Source organism: Bolinopsis microptera, chromosome 7 (assembly GCF_026151205.1).
Source record: "Bolinopsis microptera isolate Bmic1 chromosome 7, MBARI_Bmic_1.0, whole genome shotgun sequence".
Classification (NCBI taxonomy): domain Eukaryota; kingdom Metazoa; phylum Ctenophora; class Tentaculata; order Lobata; family Bolinopsidae; genus Bolinopsis; species Bolinopsis microptera.
The window spans coordinates 12459145-12481935 of NC_087078.1; the positions used below are offsets into that span (position 1 = coordinate 12459145).

Here is a 22791-nt window from a genome sequence, read left to right on the forward strand (position 1 = left end):
GGTCAGTCAACTATAGACGCCATATGAGTATGACACAATTGAAGTACTGGAAGTTTTATTTTGGTCGGAGGAAGCATATTACAGAAAATCGAAAATACATATTTTTAAATTTCTGTCCCATTTTCAAATATTAAAATTTCATGTCTTGTGTAACGAGCTTGGAGGGATCACATCGTCAATCAATCTTTGATTGATTGTTGATTGGGTTAAAAATAAACAACAACAACAACAACAATGGCGAACCTAGCAAGCTAGGATCGAGGGGCCGATCTCCTTTTCTTTTGCGGTGCGGCCACGGTCCTTTCGGTACAGATTTCCCTGCAGCATAGTCGGGACGCAACCCCAGGCATATGCACTCGTGTTATTTTCGCATCTCTTAATGAGAGCTACCACCATTCACACCATGGTTTGGTAAGCGACGGCTGCCCATAAATTTTGAAATCTTGGCCCAACTGGGATTCGAACTCGCATCGTCAGGGCCAGTAGACAAGCTGATTAACCAACTAAGCCACTGAGCCACTTAAAAATAAAAGGGACATTAAAATGTACATTAACATTAAATACCATGCGTACGCAATCTTTTTTTGATGGAGCAAATTACAAATGGCACCGGTGATTTGAACTGAGATAACAGGTACAAATTGGTGGCAATTTGAAATAATGATCACTGATTTTCAATTTTGACCTGGTGCAAATTGTATCATAAAAGCATATTATTCAGTTCTTATCAGTTCTTGTCAGTAATAGAACACAATATATACACAATTATAATACACACTAATTATGTAAACTAGTTATTCACACTAATTAGGATGGCAGTCATCTGAAAGGTTTCTAACGTTACTATTGAGTTCTAACAAAGACTATTCCGTAATTTCTGTTATATATTGAATATGTCTTTTGTCACTTATTATTAATTCCGCTTCACGCGGAAAGACTAAACAGAGGTTAAATTTTCAGCACATCCGACAGCAATACTAATTGGAAACTCGTTCATCAAGGATAGTTTTTAGGTAGTCACCGTAACCAAGATTTAGCAAACTTCGACCAATGTTAACTTCGGCCGAATTTGGTTTACACTTTACACTTTACGCGACAGTAAGATCAGATCGTTCACAATAAGGCCATATTTAGCTATTGAACACTCCCTCATCCAGTGACCTTTCTTTCTTTTTATCGTGACTCTGTGCGTCTTTTTTTTAACGATATGACAATACATTGATGTAGTAAAGATTTAAATTTGTAAATCTCCAGTTAAGCAGTTACTTGCTACTGCAACTGCGGGTCCTTTCACAACATGAACACGTAAACCAACTTCGGTTGCAAAGTTAAAATTGGCCGAAGTTTGCTACATCTTGGTTACAGTTAGTGATCTCTATTAAACGGTTCATTTGGAAAAGCTCGAAGGGACTGCACAGAGCAACACAATTTTGTCGAAATGGCGGCACAAGTATTTGATTACTTTAGGTTTCGTCATCGCTCAAACCTATATATAGGTTTGATATATAGGTTTGATAACTGAGCGATATATCGCTCAGTTATATATCGCTTAGTTCCCTGATCTAGGAAACTAAGAGCCCCAATTATCTTGATTTGAGATTCAAGGGAAACCCACACCACTCTCCATTTCTACTGCTATTTATGTTACATTATAAAACTAAAATGGTGATTCTCCCGGCACCTATAACTCAGCTCAATTACAAAAGGACAAATAAGGCTCAGGCCTCTTTTACACATGTGATAAGCACGATTTAAACCAACCATCTACTTGCTAATTGCTAAAGTATCGTTTTATTCAGATGCAGCACTCTTACTCTCGAGCCAGGAGCTGAGGGGATAATATGTAGATTTCTCATTTTGACCATATTTGGTATAATTGGGGTGGTAGGATCGCTCTCTTATGCCTAGATTGTGCGATAGCTCCAGCAGGTCGCTGATCACGTTGGTTTATACGGTTAACTGTGTCGCCCAAGTGAGCCTGGACAGCTGGCGTTGTGGGTTTACGTTGTTAGACGTGATTAACAGCTCGTCAAGCCTGGGAAACGTCCCAACCTGTTTCTGGGGAACAGTTCCCCGGCAGCATGTAGCTTTGTTTCCAGCAGCATGTTCTTATATCCGGCAGTATTTTGTTATTGTCACAGTTCACATGTTGCCAGATTTGTCGCTAATCGCTTTGGTTACCGTGCACACGTGTGACGAGTGATCACGTCAGCCTGTTAACCACCGTCTCTCTGGATGATGATTAATCCGCCAGCACTTTGATGATCTCGCTTCCAGTGTAGACTAACTTATATCTTGTCAATATAATAGAATTGTTTTGGAAATATCTTCTTATTCGCTGTCGGTTAGTCTCTGCATATTTCGATTAGTATTTTGCTGTGGTAACTTGGTAAACTTTGAAGCGTAATTAACATATTGTGTATTGTATTGTTTTCTAATGTATATTAATATTATGTCAATGTGCACGGTGAATTAAAGTGTAGGGGCGGAGATGCGACCACGACACCCTGGATGTTGATAAATTGTCATAAATGGACATTTTTACTGATGGACACAGTCAAAAGTCCATTATTACATTCAAAAGTATACAAAATAAATAGATTCATCGAATTTATTCGCATTTTCGTGCTGATCCCTGAATTATTGGATCATTTGACTCCCAAGTCTCCCCTTATTGTCGAAAAGTCAGGTTGTTCCAGCCCCCCCCCCCCCCCCCCCCCCCCCCCCCCCCCTTTGGCTTTACCTGCGTGTGAATGTATATAACACCTACCTACGTACCTATATACCGCGGTCTACGGTACCAACATGTAGTAGGCATACGATAGTGATTAGCGATACCTACATATACTTGTAATTTGTATAATGTGTATAATGTAGTGATATATAGTGTAGTTCTGCTTCAAAGAGGCACCTTTGTCAGTGATCTGGCGATCTGCCCCTTTTTGCTGCTCTTGTTAACTTGTTAGTCGTTTCCACGAAAGTTGAACAATTTTCAATACTTTCAGCCGTTGAGTTTTGTGCTTTCGGTTAAAGGTTTATTGTGTAACTGTAATTGTTATAGAATTCTGCTCATTCGAACTAAAAATAGCCGAAATTACGCAAACTAACATCCTCCTTCGTCAGGGCGTATAATTAAATTTCCATAAATGGCGTAATTTGGAGCATAGTGCTGAACCATAGAGACCACTATTATAACCTCGGCCTAAGCCTTAAAATCAGCATTTTACTGGCTGAATTTGAAGTCAACCTAATTACGTCGATTATATAGATGCTGATAGGTTAAAAGTTGAATACCATAAATAAATATTAATCCAGAATTCAAGAACACTCCGAGAACCTGATACTGAATTTAGCAATATCACTTAGGTTTCGAACAAGAGAGAATCGAACACCTGCTCACCTTAGCACCGTGACAAATCAGCGGTGGGACGGTGATTCCGATCACCGATGTGACATAGAAAGAACACGCGGTCCACAACATCAATATGTATCGATAAGACTCAACAATTAGCCAGTTACAATCAGGAGGTCCACTAACACCAAGTGATTTAACCTCACCCAACCTCACGGCTCACTTTACCTCACTTAACCCTAACTTAACCTCACTTTGCACTATCACAAACCACTGGAGGTTACCGGGAAAGGAGGACTAAAATGGCATTTAAAGTGACAGTGGAGCCCATCATATTCCTGTTCATGTTCACAGTTTACCTGTGGTATCCTCTTTACACGGAGTTGATATTCGAGAACCTTATGGGATCAAAGAACACAGCGTGCAAGTAAGAACTAAAACAGAAGAGACAGAAGATGATGGCCGGTGATTGCCGAAAGATTCTGTTTTACCATTCACTTGAAAAATGACATAAGATTGATGCCAATTTAATCATCAAACTTCATCGAAACTGTCGAAGTAAAATAACATGCAACCTAGTACCCTCAGTATCACTTCTTAAGTGGACCAAAAAAGCTTTAAACTCTGTCTCAGGGAGAACGACACGGAATGCGCGGAAAAGAAGAAGGCCGCTCTGGAGGAGTCCTCTAGGTTAAATCTCTATATCACAGCTTCCCGTCACGTGCCTGCTTTCTTTGTAGCTCTTGTACTAGGGTCCTTTACTGACAGGTACCAGTATGACAATGGCTGGGATAATTAATATTGCTATTTTAGAAGCACCAAGCGTGAATAGAACTTTATATTATTAAGTTAACAAACTCAAAAAAATGAGGCATATCACCAGAATCTGTCAATGTGCTCATAGTTAAAACAGCTTTCTCATTTGTTTTCAGGTACGGTAGAAGGCCAGCTCTGATACTTTCCTGTATTGGTAATACTATCTGGACGACATTCCTTCTTCTTCAAGTTTACTTCAGGTCAGGAAAATTGGTGAAAATTAATAGAGGCCTCAACAGTATGTTGACCAAGGGATTCGATTTTAGATTCAACCTTAGTTATTGATTTTGATCGCAGTTAAATTCAATTTTTCGATGAGCATGCGTACATATATAAAACGGCCCCTAATCTTAAATTACTTTAACCCCCACCCTATACGATAACCTCCCTCATCCAGATTCTCAGTGTATTACTTCCTTATCGGAGGTTTCCTAGATGGAATGTGTGGAGGTATCAGCACATTCCTCTTTGCCTCATTCGCTTACGCTGCTGACACCTCGAGTGAGGAGACGAGGACCAAGAGGATCTCCCTGACTGAGAGTATGGTCTTTCTGGGAGGTTTTCTCGCGTCTGTTACAGGTATTGTACATATAAAGGAACCATTTAAACATCCGTTCGACACGTGAACTGGGTGGTCAAATCGGATATATTTACTAAAAAGCTAAATTAACCAAGTCGGAGAAGATTTAAACCTATCAAAATACATACAACAAAAGTTTGAAGTAAAAGTAACCTGAAAAAAGATCTGAGGCGGTGCTTCACAATGTAATTATGCAGGAGGCCTGTGGTCGGACGAGAGAGGGTTTGCAGCACCACTCTTTGCAGTTCAACTCTGTAACGTCCTCATCATCGTCTACATCGTTCTCAAACTAGCCGAACCTAGGAAGGTTAATCCGTCATATTGCTGTTGCTAATTATCATAATCACACGACACATTATGTATATTTATTTGTTCATTTAACGTCATGACGTCAATTTAATCGACTACTATAATTGAAGTTCACAAACTGTACAAGCATGCATAAATACCTCAAATGACCAGTTTCCTATCATTTCAGGTATCAAAAGTGCGATCTTATAAGTTCATCGAGCATTTTAAACGGACGTGCAACCTTTTGGTGTAAGTATATAGATAGTAAGAAGTTATAGATATGCATGAGTGGAATTAAGTTTCTCAATTGCACTAACTTTAGTTTCTCAATTGCACTAACTTACAATTGTTTTTTCGATCAATAATAGTGTACAGATTTTTCACATCAATATCAAGACATATAGACTGATTTAGCAATGGAGATATACTTATAGATATGCTACAAAGTACGCAAGAAATAGGAATTAGTATATTTAGTCTGAAATACCTCTCAGAGCGCCGAGAGGAGATCGCAAGTCCTTGTGGTTAGCGCTGCTTATCTTCTCAATACTGATAGCTGTTCTAGCAGGCACCAACAACATCTTCATCCTCTTTCTCCTCGACAAACCATTTGAGTGGTCTAATGTGAGTACTGGGTTAAGTTATAATAGATGTGAGCAGTTTTAAGGGTATAACTAGGATCTACAGACGGCATAGGACACAATTGAGGTACAGAACCCCGCCTATTAATTTTCACAAGGGGTCGTTCACATATTACGTAATCAGCCGAGGGGGGGTTTCTAAATGCTTACGGTTGATAATGATTACGGGGGGGGGGGGCGGGGGGTTTGGTCGTTGATTACGTAATCAAAATTTTCTTTTTCACCCTCTATAATAATAACGATTTGACAATATTCTAATTCAAATTCCACTCAATTTCACTCTGATAGTGATAAAATTTAGAAATTGATCGAATATCCAGCTATAAAAACTTGTGGAAGTCAAAGATGCCCCTTTAAACTTTATAAGACGTTTTGATCATGCGATTGAAACATTTAAAAAACAATATTTCAGACGAGTATAGGATACTTCCTTGCGTTCAACACGCTACTAAACGGAAACATAACTCTACTGGCACTCCCCAAATTCAACAGACAAGCGGGGGACTACTGGACAGCACTGGTTGGAATAATAGCCGCGTGTATCAGCTCTATCATCGTGGGCGTTTCCACTGTTGACTGGATGCTCTTCTTTGGTAATAATAATCAATATCTACTGCATTACATATAGAATTTTTGTTATAGTGGACAATTGTGTTAAATTACTATGGTCACTAATGATAGTATAGCACAACTTCCAGTTTATCATGTATAACGTGACAACTGTAATGAAGAAAATTATAAACACAATTATCCCGTTCATACTCTAGATACTATTATAAAACCTCATGGTTTTTATAGGTTCCACAGTTGGAGCAGTGGGCAGCATGGCTATCCCCACACTACGATCAGAGATGAGCAAGATGGTATCCGCTAACAACCAGGGTTCCCTCTTCTCAGTAATGTCCGCTTCAGAGGTGCTTGTGGCGCTTATCAGCAGTTCTGCCATCAGCAAGGTAATCTTATCTTTTAGTCACAATGTCACGTGAAGTATTACATATTAGGTGTCCTCGGATCTGGTAATATGAAGCTCCTGTCTGAATTAAGTTACCGAAAATGGAAAATGCAGATATAAGTACAAAGTCAAAATGTGAAACTTAAGGACTCAGTTCTGATCGATAAAGAATACAAGTTTAACAAATTTTTATTTTTCAGATCTACGAAGCAACTCACTCCTACTACCATGGCTTTTGTTTCCTTATTGAAGGAGGTCTTGCTTTCATCGCTATTGGTCTACTCATGTGAGACTCATAATATTAGTTATCCAATTAACTGTATAAATGATAGTTACCGGTCTAATGTATTTTATCATGAATTTTAATAATATAATTATGCTCATTATCTGAACAGTGAGGATCAGATAAGGAAAAGAATAACTGCTGTCAGACGTCATCTTAAGACAAAACTATCTAGATATTCAGTAGCTAACTCACAGTTACATCACACTATTTGCCTTTTCTACTTTATCTAACATGTTTCAGCGGGCACAAGCTGATAAAAGCAAGAAAGAAGGAGGACAAAAGAGAGTTGATAGACCCAGAAGAAGAGGAATCAGCTGTAAGAATTATGATACTTTACAAAGTTAAAAGTAACACCCAGCTTAAATTGTTTATCAATTAAAGCTGTACTTATATATATTAGATTTATCACAAAACACAAAACGAGCCCTGAATGAACGTTACAATAATTAATACCTTACAAGACATATTTATAACGTACGAAATGTGGCGGTTTTCCGAAAATTTCGCCATATTTTCGGACCGCCAAAATTTCGGTCGTCGTAATAGAATCCGTCACATTATCTTTTAGCTTATTTCAATGACTGTGCCTTCACTGCTTTATTTTGTTTCTAAAAGTAATATCAAGTAAAATAAATAAATAAATTCTGGCATCTTGGGACAAATTATCACCACAACAATGACTAATTGAATGTCAAGCAATACAGTTTAAATTTGCATTAAAATACATGTATGTGCTAATATGAAAGTCTTACAGTCTTAATACAGACTAAGTTTGAACATGATTTTACCGAATTTCAGAAATTTCCTTACTGCTTACTGTCACAAAAAATGATGAAAATACCCTTATTTTCTGTGACGTCCGAAATTTGACGGTTTTTGTTCAATTTCGCCATATTTTCGGACCGCCAAAATTTCGGTCGTCGCAAATTAGGCCGCCATAAATATGTCTTGTAAGGTAGATTATCAGCCTATGAATTTCAGCCGCCGGTGTTCGTAATGTCAGATCTGGAGGACGATGACGAGATACTAGACGATATCAAGATTAAAACCCAGCTCACACTCCGGTCATCTGATCCTGTACCCCTACCCCGGACACCTGATCCCCTGCTCAGATCATCTGATTACCTTTCACCCTCAGATGGTCCCTCCACTTCTACTGACAGAACTCGTCAGACAACCGGAGCTGACATCGCGCTGGACAACTCCTTCGAGACGATTGATCTGAACATGGATACTCAGATCATGGCACCTGGTAGCTCGTCTTGTGGTCACGTGACATGCACATCACACACTCAGGAACCTTGCATCACCAACTTGTGAAATTGCTGGTTGAATGTAGAACTGGGACTGCAAAGACTTGTATACTTGCAGTGATAGGCCAGAGTGGCGTGAAGAATCTTATTTCATTAATAAATTATTGTAAAGCAATTGTGGGAAATGATATTAAATTTGCGTAGGTTATTAGGTGTGGGGTCAGATAATGAGGTACATCTGCACTGATAACAGTGGATAATTGTAACCAATTACGAACACAGCAATTTACAATATTCAGAACCCATTTTGACTCGAAAATCTATGTCTAAATGTATGTATGAATTTATGAACAATGAAGTACTACCACTTTTGTACCATGAAAATGTACGGTCATTATGCATATCTAAAGGAAGAGTGCAATTTTTCAAATAAAATTGTGTTTCTTTTATTACTATTTTCACGATCAGTGGACATTTACTTACGATTATTTCGTTAATTTAATCGATTATTTTAATGTTATTTATTTGATCTTATTCATTAATTGATTCAATTGTTTCCGTTACAAAATTGAGTGTCGTAGGAAGATCACATTGTTTTAATTCTTTTGTTAAATAAAAAATAGGGCTATATATGCTGATGAAAACATCAAATTATTCGAGAAACATAAAAATTTTAAAGGGTTTTAACATTTAAACCCAAGCCATGCCCTATAATTACAAAACTACAACTAAAAACTGCAAAATATTAATAACAATACGTAAATTACTACATTTGTTTTAGATCATAAGTTTTCTGATAAAAGAAATAATTGACAGACCCCCTATAATTATGTACCTATTATCATAAATAACGAAATAAATGCAGCACTTATCCTTGACACATGTTAGGTGCTCCTTTATATTCTTGTTGCCGAGTGTAACGATCGCGATGTAAGGGCAGCACATAAATTGTGTCAAAATATCAAATATCCTAGCTAACTTTTTACATTAATTACAACACCATATCTAGCTGATAAGACGCCAGTAGCAAATACATTCTTTTATACTACGAATAAACATATGTAAACTGTGATTTTTATCATCATAAAACCTAATTATAAATCCTACCATGTAGGGTAATGAGGCTGATTTAATCCCAATAAACCGATCCAAAGAAAACATTTTGAAGACTCAGGTCCATATTTTTGATCATCATTAAAGTTTTGTTGAAGATTAAACAATAGAGTCATGGGTAAGTTTCTACTTTCCATCCAGCATGCACAGTTTCATGTTTCCCGAGTCACCAGGCTCGTTGCGATCTGGGTCGCGGAGCAGTCCTAGGCCTCTCTCGTGTGTGCCGGGCCATGGCCCTCTCCATTACCGTACCTTCGTCATACGCGCCTACCTAATGTTCGGGGAGAGAATCACACTTCAGATTAGTACACATTCCATTGTCTCGTGACTTAACTTAATTCATTAACACATTTCTATTTGAGCCACAAATTTGGTTATTATGTCAAAATAATAGGCTAGGTGATTTTGACTATTACACGAATTAAGCTAAGATGAGAACCATCTGATTTGATAAATATAACAGGTTAATGCCATCATCCAACGCTTTGGAGATTGTGGCAAGTACGATAAACGGGACCAGACTTTCACAGAATTGCTTCACGGTTACATGATAAAATACAAGTACAAGTGCTGAAATGTATGAGTATTCTGCTGCAATAAATTAAGAGATCACTCATCACTGTTGTTTTTTTCAATAAGTCCTAATATTATAATTACCTCCCTCAATACATGTTCAACTTTTATGAAAATCAACAGTTGCAAAAGTAGATTTCAATAAAACACAGTCACTCATTAAAGCTATAATTATAAACCATGGTAATCTTAATTATGATAACATAATATGTACATCTTTTAGAAACTTTATATATTACAATTATTGTAACACTGAGTTGAACCTAAAGGAGACTACTAAATAAATGCTTGGATCTACTCATGCAATGACGCAACTAAATTGCAAAAACTAGGGTCATTTAGATTGAACAAATGGTCAAAGACCAATATCTTCTTTATTTTCATGCAAGATTGAAGTTAAAGACATTATTGTAACATACTAATGAAAGAAAATAACGAATATCGTGCTTTCAAGAGACCTAAGTCAGTTACGATGTTCATGATCATGCATTTCTTTCAGACCTGAGATTGAGAATAAACTTTGAATGGAAAATATTTTGACAACCGAGTCTTAGAATCGTGGTAAGCCTTTTGTAAATAAAACATAAATAGCGACAAATGAGGCCTTTTCAATCTCAACGTCTTGCCAGAGCTGGTGACGATTTAGAATTATTATCATTTCAATAATAAACCTGCTGCATGACAGAGAAGAATGTCTTTTCAAAGTTAGATGATTGTTGTTACACATGCAACAAAATCAACAAGTAAAACTTTGAATATGATCCCAGTTTAATTTTAAACAAAGAGTGTAAATATGCTGAATAACGATGAACATTTAGCAAGTCTTAAGAACTAAAAGTGGTTAAAGTCATTCTGATAAGCAAACAGTTAGTTAGAAATGCTCAAGTAACGTACATGGTGACTGTAAGCTACAAAACTATAAGAAAAGAAGGTGTGGTGCTCTTTTGGGATTTCGTCCGTGTTGGGTTTTGTCCGTGTGGGGTTATCCCCGGCTTTCTTCTTGATGGCCGAAAATAACCCCAAACAGACAAAAATCCCAGCGAACAAACGCCCAAAACCAAGCTGAATGGTTTAACAAGCGTCAAATACGTTAGAACAAAAACCTACATGCGTCATGCACACGACCCGTACCTATACATAAACAGACAGACATGCGACATGTATCAAGAAAACGGGGGCTGACGAACCTACCAGCTACATAACGGTTCGTCGCCGAGGTGACATAATTCTTGGCAGTTTCTCCGCCTGTAGATGCTAAACGTAAGCCAATGAATTAGATAATAAATTGGCTGATTAATACTGAAAACCACCAGGGAGTACTTTAGTACTGTTCGCACTACCATCACGGCTACTAAGAATTTTGCCCCGATAAATGATAAATAAGGATTCACAACCCATGCACGAACTCGGAACTGCAAGAAATCAGTTATTACTGGTAGTGTTATGTTATGGTATTTTGGAGTATAATATGCCATTCTGCCACATGCCAATCATACATGCATTACTAGTAGGTACGTTCAAATATTACGCTCCATAGAAGTGCAGTACAACTTGATACCTTCAACGTAACCCAAATTCGATGAGATCAATTTTCGTGTTCTTAAAGCATAATCATTAATCAATCTAATCAATATAATTTCAGTGGCATGCGTTAAAGCAATGAACTGTGTATTTAGGACTATCGGTTGCTGTCCTCAAAACCTCCACAAAGGCGGCTCATCGCCTGTTATTGGGTCCAACTGAAGCTTGTCAACCTTTCGTTTGAAGGTTCCATTTCTCATCAATTCGATTGGTAGGCTACTTCGAATGTCGTATGTTTCGTTTTGTTTTCTTTCAATGTAACTTACCGATTGGCCAACGCGGGGTAGGACAGGGAATTTTCTTTCTAGTCTTCCTCTGTATATGTGGCCATCTTGTCCCTGAAGTTCAGTCTCCCTGAAGTTTAATCGGAATTTTAATGATCTCTGGCTTGTTATATAGATTAACGTACAAAATAAGGAATGATCAATAAGTTTTTCATTGTACTATTACAATTATTTCTGCTGTATTATTATCGAATCTTTTTATGTACCTTTGAAAACTTATCATGATTGAAGGCGATTTTGTGACATGTGTGGGTATGATGAAGATTTATATTGAATTTGCTAATAAAATTATAACACAAAATAAAATAATCAGTGACTAAAAATAAAATCGATTCATTTTTATATCCACATTACAAACCTATACCCCTCTACAAATTATGATAGTACTGACTGATTTGGTTGAATTTGAGAAGTATTCTTTACGAATTGCGGTGAAATCGTCCTAGAAGCTAGAAGAAGGGTACAATTTTAGAATTGATGCTTGAAATATTTTTAAATCGTTCATGCTGTCGACTTAAACTCTCGAATTTCTTTTCGATTTTCAATTTTACTTTACCGCAATTCGACGGTATTGTATACCACCCCCAATTCAACCGGATTTTTCACTACCATGGTTTTAATAGCTAATACATCTAAAACTTCAAAACATGTAAATAATTATGAAAATCTAATATGATAGAATCTATCAATATGATATACTGATACATCTACCATTTCACGTTCAACGAGCATGGAAAGATGATGGTATAATGATAAATAAATGTGACAGTGAATGACATGACTAGATGACGCAACTAAATGGGAGACCCCCAGGAGATCATTTTACTGATTTGAAACCAGACTGTGCTTTGGTTTGTTACATACAATCTAGATGTGTATATTGTATAACGTATTTTGTTTCCCATCTAGTGACACTATCTATCACACACTAAGTCCACGCTTGATTTTCGTTGCTTTTAGGTGTTCTTGTAAAATCAAGCCGAGGCCCATGGTGAGTGGGCGTTTTGGGACGGTTTATGGGTGGTGGGCGACGCTCTCTGGTGACGTCGGTGATTCGATTTCGGTTTTGTGAGGTGTAGTTCAAGTTGCTGTTGATATATTTTCCTTTGTACCTGTAATGATATTTACCTTAGTGGAACTGGGACTGGGGGCGGTTCATCGTCTTTGAAAAACTGACTGCGATTGAAAACAGGTAACTTGGCGTTATACAGTAAAACCTCGATTTATCGCACAGTTTGAAGGAAAAAAGTACGGTAAATCGGGGTTTTACTGCAGTTAGATTTGCTCACTTAAACTCCAAATGATAATATTTAAAGAGAATGAGCCATGAATTAGGGATTAGAGTTTGAACAATCTGATAACTGATAAGCTTGCTGATTCAAAAAGAAGCTCTGTATGTCCATTTTACATTAAAACTGACATCGATTAATAAAAAAAAGTCAACTCGTTATACCTGAGAGCGCTAATGCGGGTACGTCTATGAGCGTAAGTCATGGTGTGCATTCCTCCGCAGCTCCGATTAGTTTGAGGCATGTCGTACGGGTCACTGTTTTTTGTGTGGAGAAGACTGACATAAGTATACAAAAATATATAAAATTCTAAGTTTGTAAATTGCATGAATCATAATCATTGATCACAAGAGGTTCCATCGTGTTATTTTCACACACAAACAAAGTGACACATAGACAAACTCTGATACAGTTTATCAAGATAAAATACAGCAGTTTCGAAATGTAAGCGCGCACTATGTTTAGAAGTATAAATTTGCCAGCGCAAGACTAAGAACAGAAATATATAATTACTATGATTAGATGGTAAGAAGGTTCACTTCTACGAATATACAGCATAAAATGTACGAACACTCTAAAAGATCAGATCAAGTACAACACAAAACAATACTGACCTCCACGGATATCTCGGAATGTTCTGACTAAGAGCGCAACCAGATTAGTAAAAAGTTGGACTTAAATGGTATTTTTTGGTTCGTCCAATCTATTAGGTAAGTCATGACCCCATATCACATGTATTAAATCATTGCATCTAAAGATCTGACAAAGTTTAGGTACTCACTTGCGCTGGTGCTGTCGAATGAGTTCTAACTCATATGTAGTGTAAGGTCTATTACTTCGCATGCCTGGGAAGCCATATGACACAGGTAACGTTGATGGTAACATATTTCCTGAGTTCACTTCAACTGGTCTGTCGCATGATATACAGTGGAACTTCAACAATCGTCTGAAAAGAAGATTCACTAATTTTAGAGATCAGGGAATAATTGCATCTAAATTCTAACTACTATCTTGAGAAATCCTCCAGCTGAACAGTTAAATTTAGAAGAAAAAAGATCGGGAGAAATTGTAGATTGAAGTTTACTAACCTCCTCATACCAGCTGCATCCATATCAACCTCATTTGTTGGAGGTTGGGGCGGACCAGGTGCCTTCAACTTATTCAGCCTGTTCTCTGGCAATGGTTGAGGTTGGGAATCAGTTAGGTACTCTCTCAGAATATATAAAAGCCAATTTTTTTCCCTGCTCTTGCCGAAGGCAAAAAGATCGTAGGGAATAAGTAATCGGGTTTGGATATATGAGGTGGCCCGACGGTCCTACGGTGATGACAAAAGTCTGCTCCTTCGCAATATAGACCACTCCCCTATAATTATGTGTATAAAAGGAGGCAATTTTGCGCGCGCGACGCCAGCTATGTGTTAATTAATTACAGGCATAGCAACCAGTTTTAGGTGCTTGACGACTGTTACACAGGTTTCCATCGGGTTGCAATTTACTCTAATTCATTAATATAGCATATTAGTCATCTGAGCGGATCAATCATCAATACAAGTGTTTAGTTATTTTGTTGAAACAAGCTTAATAAATTACCGAGTGATAAAATTCAGCAAGTCGAAACAAATTAAATTATTATATCAACTGATAAACTCGTGGCCGAATATTTTACAGTTTATCGAAACTGAATGGTAAAAAGCGATTACATATTTAAGAACAGATGTTACTTTACATTTACATTCAAGAAGCAACTAAGATCAAGATTGCGGTATAGTATGCTTTTAAAGAATCCTATATAGTCGATGGTGCTGTAGATGTGTCGAGTAAGCATCAAAATGTATTAGTTTATGTTAGATACAAATAATAACTAAGATTAGACAGAATATTTTATTACAGTCAATAAAGTTGGCATACGATGCAGTATAAATATGACGTGACTGTGACATGATCATACGCATCGTTAACAGTAACACGAAACAAAACCGCGCAACATATGAAATTATCTACAACCAAACCACATATAGAATATAGATCGACGGCGACACCTAAGATGCGCGCAGAATTTTCAAGTTCTGCACGCCTAATATAATGAAAACGATTATCACGTGCGCCAAACACCACTCTGGGATACAAGTAGAACAATTACATTGTAGGCAGTAGGGAAATTTAATCGTGCGTGGTGTTACCGCGGCGAAATTCTTGTTTCAGACACATTTGAAAAATATTTTAAAAACGATGAAATTCTTACCCAGGAAGTCCTTGACATTCTGTAACTCCATTCTGTCAAGTTTACCCTCAACATCGTTAGAAATCTGGGTGATGGCATGTTTGAGGGCAGCCTCCTGGCCCTCGCAACGCTGTAAGGCACTCTCTAGACCAGAGTTCAGCTTCTCAAAGTGATTATCTACAAACACTCTGTTTGCCTTGTGGTCTACTACCCGTTTGTCTGCTTTGTCTTCCATCTCCAGGACGACAAAGTCTTTGTCAGCCTTCATCTCTCTCAGATCATCAACTCCAGAGTACAGGGTCTGAGGGCATTGATTTCAATTAACTAACGATAGTTTCAAAATTGACCACAAATGAATCTCTAGGCATAATATTGCGTCCTGTGCGATAAACCACGTTGCATAATATTAATAAATCTGTTATGTATAATAACCTTCAAGTGCAGATCATTCTGGGTTGCGTTATCACTGAGTTTATTCAGCTGATCGTGGTGGTGCTCTTGTTCGTCCTTGAGAGCTTTAATCGTATCTTTCAATGTGTTCAAGGCTTCGCTGTCAAGTTCCTGGATATAAAGCAATGAAAGGCATTAGTTTGGTCAAATCAAACGGAACATATGCTATCAGACTTTCAACTGACTAAGGCAGGGTTAAGACAATCTCGACGCTAGCAACGTCCCCTTTTACATAGTTCCACTAAAATGATAATTTAAGATTAAATATGTATAGTAATAGGTAAATAAAGTAAAAAATGTAATAAAACGGTAGGGATAAAGTCTTAGTTGTAGTGAACGCTGAACTTAGTCGTACTGAACGTACGTTCCAATCATTTTGTAGTGAACGTTTGTGAACGTTAGTGAACGTTAGTCAATATTTTGATAATTTTTCCGATAGTTTTTAACTTTAGATGGATACAATGAGATAAAACCATGTTTTCGGAATTATACAGTAAATAAACAATAATGAATAAAAATAAGTCACTAGTATAGCAAATAGTAATGAAATTATTGCTCCTTAATTCGTGAATTGTTCATAAGACGCAAACTTGCGTTAACATAAATAAGGTCTCGCTGCTTGTCAACTGTGAGGCGGTTTCTTTTTTTGTTTATCACCCAGTCGTACAAGCTCCAATTCGTCTCACAGGGTGAGGCTGATGTTGATAATGATTGCGACAGCGCTTTCATTGCAAAACTCTGTAGTTTGGGTACCTCGCAACCGAAGTTGCTCCACCAAGAGACTGGATCGTCAGAATCTTGGCTAAAACTTGAGGCAGCGTCAGTAGAGAATAAGCCTCTTTTCTCTCGGTAGAACGTGTACTTCGAAAGTATCTTCTTCTTTGTTGCGCCGTCATACCATGTGTCCATGACATCTAGAAACTCCTTCCAGACATCCTGATTCGTGTGCTGATCATATCCCTGATAAGCCGGGTGAACACAAAACCCTACTGAATGTAGAGGGAATGGAGCTCGAGCCACCTTTTGTTGGCAAGACTATCACTAACCATATCACTTTTATGGTTTCTATTGCGGAAAGCAAAATTTGCTAACTTTAAGGTGAACAGATAATATTTGTAATAAATTACACCGATGAAACCAACAGGAATCTTAAGACTATTGTCTGAAAATCTAAGCAAGACTATTATCGGCATGAGAATTGAGCATAAATAGTCGACTTCTATCCAGAAATGGGGGTCAAACACTAAATCTTTAGCGCACTCAAACAAATTCTTGTATGCATTACTTTTATTGCTAACAGACTCAGTAAGGGTTGGATCAATATAAGTCTTAATCAAAGTATCCTTGGAACCCTTCAGTCTCTCTAACATAATAAACTGGGTGGCAAACCGAGTTTCCCCTGGTTTTAGCAAATTGACATGAGAATGGGTTCTAAACGTTTTTAGAATCATGTCGTGATTCTTCACATTTGTAACTATTTTGTTACAATTCGACAATGTCTCCTTGGTCCAGCTCAACTTCCCAACATCCTCGGCAAGTAGATCAAACTGGTGGGTTACACAGCATGATCCTATGATGTGTTCATAATCAGCTTCGATTAAGCGTTGTAGAGATTTATTGACATTTGGATTGTCTGTTATACAACGTGGCAAATCCTGTCGGCGCCAATTTCTTCAATTTTGGCTTTTACAAATACAATCTCATACTGACCATTCGCAGTTTTCTCAACCCCCGTAGCATTAACCGCGTCATGAAAAATAATGTCCTGCCTTTGCACGAGGATGAAGTTAACGACATTAACGGCATTTTAATTTCATAATACTAATAGCAATTAACGTTCCTTATGTTCCGAACGTTAAAATCTTTTAGCGAACGCGTTCACAAACTATTTTTAGTGAACGTTCCGTACGTTCACTACAACTAAGGATAAAGTATATTGAAACGTAGTCAACACGTCATAAAACGAACTGACCCAATAATTAAACTAATAGATCTCCCGCGCAATTCTAAGACTCCGATTTGCGCCGTTGCAAAGTTATTATAAAACTAAATTCAACACGTGCAACAAATATATCGCAACAATAGAAATAGATGCCATTAGGTCAAGCTATGGCATTAATATATTTCCACACCCAATACCAAACTTATTCTTTAGCCCATGCCTCTTTACCACAGATAAGTATATTTTACTAAGACGATCCCGTCTAAAACCCAACTCAATTAAATCATCAGTAAATTTCAAAACCCTATCAGAAAAAGCAACAACGTTATTACAAATCCTAGAATATCTCACAACCTGTGAACAGTACGTGCCATATAATACACTACTAGCTTGATTACTCATCAAAGGTTGAAACTTAACCACTTTAAAACCAAACTTATCCCTTTTATCATAAACTCTACAAGAAAACTTCCCCTCTCTATTTATCGAAATATCAAGATCTAATACATTGGCGGCACTATATACTTCATTTTCCTTATTAAGAGTAAGTGAGTCTGGATATATTAACTTAAAATATTCCTCTAAGTAACCATCAGAGTTAAGGGTAGTAATATCATCTATAAGTCTAAATGTATTATTTAACTTCTTTACAATATAGTATCTATTTTTATACGTACTATCTAAGAAACTGTTCTCAAAATACCAAAGTGTTAAGTTAGCAATATATGGACCAGGGTTGATTCCAATAGGTACACCGATATGTTGCCGATATAAGATCTCTCCTACTTTAAAGTAACAATTATCCAGTAGAAACTCAACACATTTAATCAACTTAACTTCATCAAAAGCCACAGTCCCATCTCTAAAGCTATTAACCCAAGCAGACCCTTTATCGTAAACAGCTATAAACTTCTTCCTACTATTCCTAAAGGCTAATTTAACAGTAAACTTGAGAGCATCCTTGATATCTTTATGGGCTAAATTCGTGTATAAAGTAGAAAAATCAAAAGTTTGGAAGTTTCTCGCTAAGCTATTATCATTAATTTTATCTAAAGCTTCTAAAATCGGCTTATTATTCAAAATGACCCAATTCCTATTAACTCCTGTTACTTTAAACAACATGTTAGTATATCGGCAGATCTCTGAATAAACAGCCTTTAAGGCTAAAGAAATCTTTACTGCCAAGGGCTTAATACTACAATTAGCATAAGAAATAACATACCTAAACTTTAAAATTGGCTTATGAAATTTAGGACTCGAAAACATGTGAGGCAAATTATCAATATTAGAATCTACTTTTATCCCAACGTCTTCTATGAACTTGAAAATATCTCTGTTAATATCACGAACATCATGCTCCCCACTAACATCATCAATACCCTCATTAGATTGACACTCTTGTATAATATCACTTAAATAATAATGTTTACAAATTATAGCGACGTTCTTAGTTGCTTTGTCCACCGGACATAAAACAAAATACTTTCTAATAAACGCTAATTCTTCACAAGCTTTATCATTACTAAACACAGATTTCCTTTTAAGCTGTTTAGGATATTTCATTTTAAGAGCTTCAGTATTCTTCTTAACAATGTCACTAAATTCATTAAACCAACCATTTAAACATGCACTATCGATTTTCTCTTTCCTACTCCAAGGTTTTAAGATTTCTTTAACATTATCTATTACCGAATTACAATTCTTATCAAAATCAATCGTTTTAGGTTCTTTATAAGAAGGACCTTTCTCTAACAGACTTCTCAAGGCGTCGTGCTTTACAAAATTAACATCCCCAGTCACAACATGACCACAATCCTGATTTACGAAATCAGTAAACATATGACATTTGCATTCTAAAGGTTCAGTGTCTCCCTTAACAACGTTATTATAATTAAATAACTTCTTAGAAACATTATCAGTACCTTTATATACAACAGTAGGTTCCTTAATGTTACAAAAATTAACAAACGATTTCAAACTAGGAGATCTAAAAACTCTAGGTAAATTTAACATTTCAATACCCTTGTTCACAAAATCAATAGAACATAAAACTTTAGGCTTACGGACGCTCTTACTTTTATCAGTTCTCGAGTTAAAAGGTCTAATTTTATAAGTGAATAAGTCCATTATAATACAATGTATCTGAGATCTACTAGGGTCTAGGTTATCAATTTGAAAAACTTTATTTAAATAGCTCTCTTTAAGTTTAACTAGTGTAGACTTATTTAAAGGAAACAATAATTTACGTAATAAAATATTAACGTCACTGTGAAAAGGTTCAACAACTAAACGTAGTAATTCACCCAAAATATTGTCAATATCAAACTGAGATAAATCGCTTTGCTGTCTATCAGCCCAGGATCTCTTTCGAGAACTATCTTTACAAGAAATAAATTTAGCATATTCACAATTATAACTATCTTTATTTTCTAAACTATCAATCCTATCATTAACCCCATAAGGAAATTGTGTTTTAAGTACTCTGATCTAACGATCTTCATGTCCTTTCCTAATTTTGGAAATACTTTCATCAATAACAAATTTAGTAGAATTAGGACGCTTAACACCAGTTCTCCCCGTACCTGCAAATTTCTGAATAATTTGAACACTAAACGAATTACAATTAATAGATTCTAAAAAATGCTGTCTCAATCTAAAATTTCCCGAATTTCCAGTAGGATTCGTAGTCCCACGGTGTTGCGACATACGATCCTTAAGTTCTTGCACAGTCTCTCCTACATATTGAGAATTACAACATTTACAGCTCAAAAGATAAATAACATTAGTACTTTTACAATTAATAACTTTTTCTTCTCCAACATCAAACTCAAATATACAGTCAAATTTAGTCCCAGATACAGATGACCTAAAGTCCATTTGGGCATTTTTTTAAATCGGTGTGGCCCTAAGCTAGCCTAAACTTTCTGAACCACATGGTTTTGCGCGGCTTTAAATGAATATATATAATGCGCGGCGCAAAAAATTGTGCAGTTTTATACAAAATATCTTCCGCGCCCGCTCAACAAAATATCAATTCTTTGCAAGTGTTAAACTGGCCAATCAAGATGCAAAAATTTGGTTTTTGATAGCAAATAGACATGAAAATTGAACTACTTTCGTCATAGAAATTAAAAGTTAAAAACAGGGCTCAAGAGCAAACCCTTAAATGTTGGTGTCAAATCGTACTTTGAGTCAAGTATAGAGTAAAGATACAGTTAAACTGCGAAGGCACAACACCAAACCAACCTTACTCTATCTCCCAAAAACAACCTTCTCCTGGTCAGCCATGTCCCTCATCCTGCACTTGACCCCCGCAGAGGTCACAAGCCCATCGGAGCACAAATGAGCGAGAAACGGGGAAGCCTTAGCTACCGGGCTAAGGACTGCATCACTAGCAGCGAAATACGGATATACCCTCCCTTTTACATGCGTTCAACCGGCACCCGAACCACACGCTGTTTCTTAGACATAACTTCCCACTTACATCAGTGTCTTCTCGCATCAACTGGCATCGGCAAGTGGCGACACTGTGTAGACTCAACCCTGAGCTTGATCAGAATCTTCAGTCACAAACCTGACACCGTTTCGGGGCTTTCATTGCGATACGGTTTTCTGTCAGGTGCCCCAGCAGTCTCTCTTGGACCACCATCTGATCTGACAATCACCCGAGGATACCTGCTAGAGCTCGCGATTTACGACGAGTTAGCTTATGGCACCTCTGGCTGTTAGGTGAAGTCATAAAGCTCAAACAGCTCTCATCTCCCACTCTCTTTTCCTAGACAGCAGATAAATCCATCTTGAACAATGGGCTGCATCCTTCCCACAATCTCTGACCAACTTCTTGAGGGCTCTCCCAGTCAGACCAATCTTCCTTGATGCACACTCCAAACTTGCTGCGACCACACCTCTAGCACCAACCTCAACAGCAAAGCTGAAACATGACCACCCATTAGCTTGTATTTCCGCTTGTAGACTGTTATACCGATCAAGCTTCAGCTCATGGGATGCAGCTATTCTCTCTTCCGACGGTACTGTAAGCTCCCACCAGATTACTCTCTTGGAAGCTTTCGAGAAAAGAACCAAATCTGGTCTTAATCTGGTCGTTGCTATATCCGACGGGAATTTCAGCTGCTCATCCAGGTCTGCTAATACTATCCAATCAGTGGCCCCACTCAGAATCCCAAACTCACTGACTTTCGACCTCTTCACCTCCTTAAACCTCCCTCCTGCTGGAACAAACTCAATGGCTTTCCGAGTGACACAAGAGCTCTTCCTCTTGTTGACTCTCCGCTCACAATGGAATTTCACTTGGTCTGCTATTTGTTTAAGCACCTTATCGTGGCGCCATCGGTATCTCCCTTGACTTAGTGCCACAGGACAACCAGCCAGAATATGCGGCACAGTTCCCAACTTGTCACCACACAGCTTGCACATCCCATCCTCATCCTCGCTCCACTTGGATGCTAAAGCTGGTGTAATAAGCGTGCCATACACAGCACTAAGCAGAAAACCGATTGATGAGTCCCCATACTTGAAGAGCGTGTGCCAGCTCATGTCAGTCCTTGTCACCAGCTCTCTCCAATTACCCCACCTGGACTGCATCTCCAACGTACCCAACTGCACCTCTCTTTCCTTCCTGATGTTCTCCTTAACCCTATCCAACACCTCCCTCTGCTGCTCCTTTTCTGACATCTTCTCCCAGGGCTTCTTCCAATCACCGAAACCAATTCCCGCTCTACTAAGAGGTTGCACCATACCTCGCACTGACTCACACACCAAGTCTCTTTCAGCTTCGTGAAGCTGAGCATCTGCCTTCCAAACTCTCCCAGACCGCACCTGGGGTTGCACCGCTCTGATCAAAGCATCCTGAGATGTTTGATATGACTGCAAGAGACGGCACTTTTCTACTTTCCAAGTGTCGGTTAGGTTGTCGATGGGGAGAGCAACACTGGATGAATGACTAAACAGGCAAGAGCTACTAAGCGTGTGTCCCACTCCTAGCCATTTTCTGAGATGACTGTTAGTTGTTTGCTCCCAGCGAGAAACAGTGCTGATCGGGATATCATAAATGGCAAGTGGCCACTTCATCTTTGGAAGGACCATATACTGATACCCCCAACATTTCTGCAGGCCGGTGAGGGAGCTAAGATCGAGTCTACTGAGGTATG

At 37.8% G+C, this 22791-nt stretch overlaps 2 protein-coding genes across 15 annotated transcripts in view; one reads left to right on the plus strand and one right to left on the minus strand.

Annotated features, from left to right (window-relative positions):
- The first annotated feature begins 3360 nt into the window (after window positions 1-3360).
- Window positions 3361-8755, plus strand: LOC134818513 (proton-coupled folate transporter-like). The gene is made up of 12 exons (XM_063828120.1): window positions 3361-3779; window positions 3986-4120; window positions 4285-4368; window positions 4566-4747; window positions 4946-5055; window positions 5227-5288; window positions 5534-5663; window positions 6093-6273; window positions 6479-6633; window positions 6833-6918; window positions 7159-7234; window positions 7900-8755. The coding sequence occupies exons 1-12, from the start codon at window positions 3655-3657 to the stop codon at window positions 8236-8238; spliced, it is 1665 nt and encodes a 554-aa protein (XP_063684190.1). The 5' UTR covers window positions 3361-3654; the 3' UTR covers window positions 8239-8755.
- LOC134818510 (glutamine-rich protein 2-like) overlaps window positions 8606-22791 on the minus strand; it is a 103482-nt gene continuing 89296 nt past the window's right edge. For 3 of the 14 annotated variants that reach the window (XM_063828107.1, XM_063828106.1, XM_063828104.1), the window contains 9 exons: window positions 15664-15792; window positions 15253-15532; window positions 14100-14184; window positions 13793-13957; window positions 13626-13652; window positions 13176-13268; window positions 12851-12898; window positions 11705-11792; window positions 9262-9555 (listed from right to left, as the gene is read on the minus strand). In XM_063828107.1, coding sequence (XP_063684177.1) covers window positions 9451-9555; window positions 11705-11792; window positions 12851-12898; window positions 13176-13268; window positions 13626-13652; window positions 13793-13957; window positions 14100-14184; window positions 15253-15532; window positions 15664-15792 — 1020 coding nt within the window. In that variant the 3' untranslated portion in view covers window positions 9262-9450. The other 11 variants (XM_063828114.1, XM_063828109.1, XM_063828116.1 and 8 more) reach the window with 10 other exon arrangements.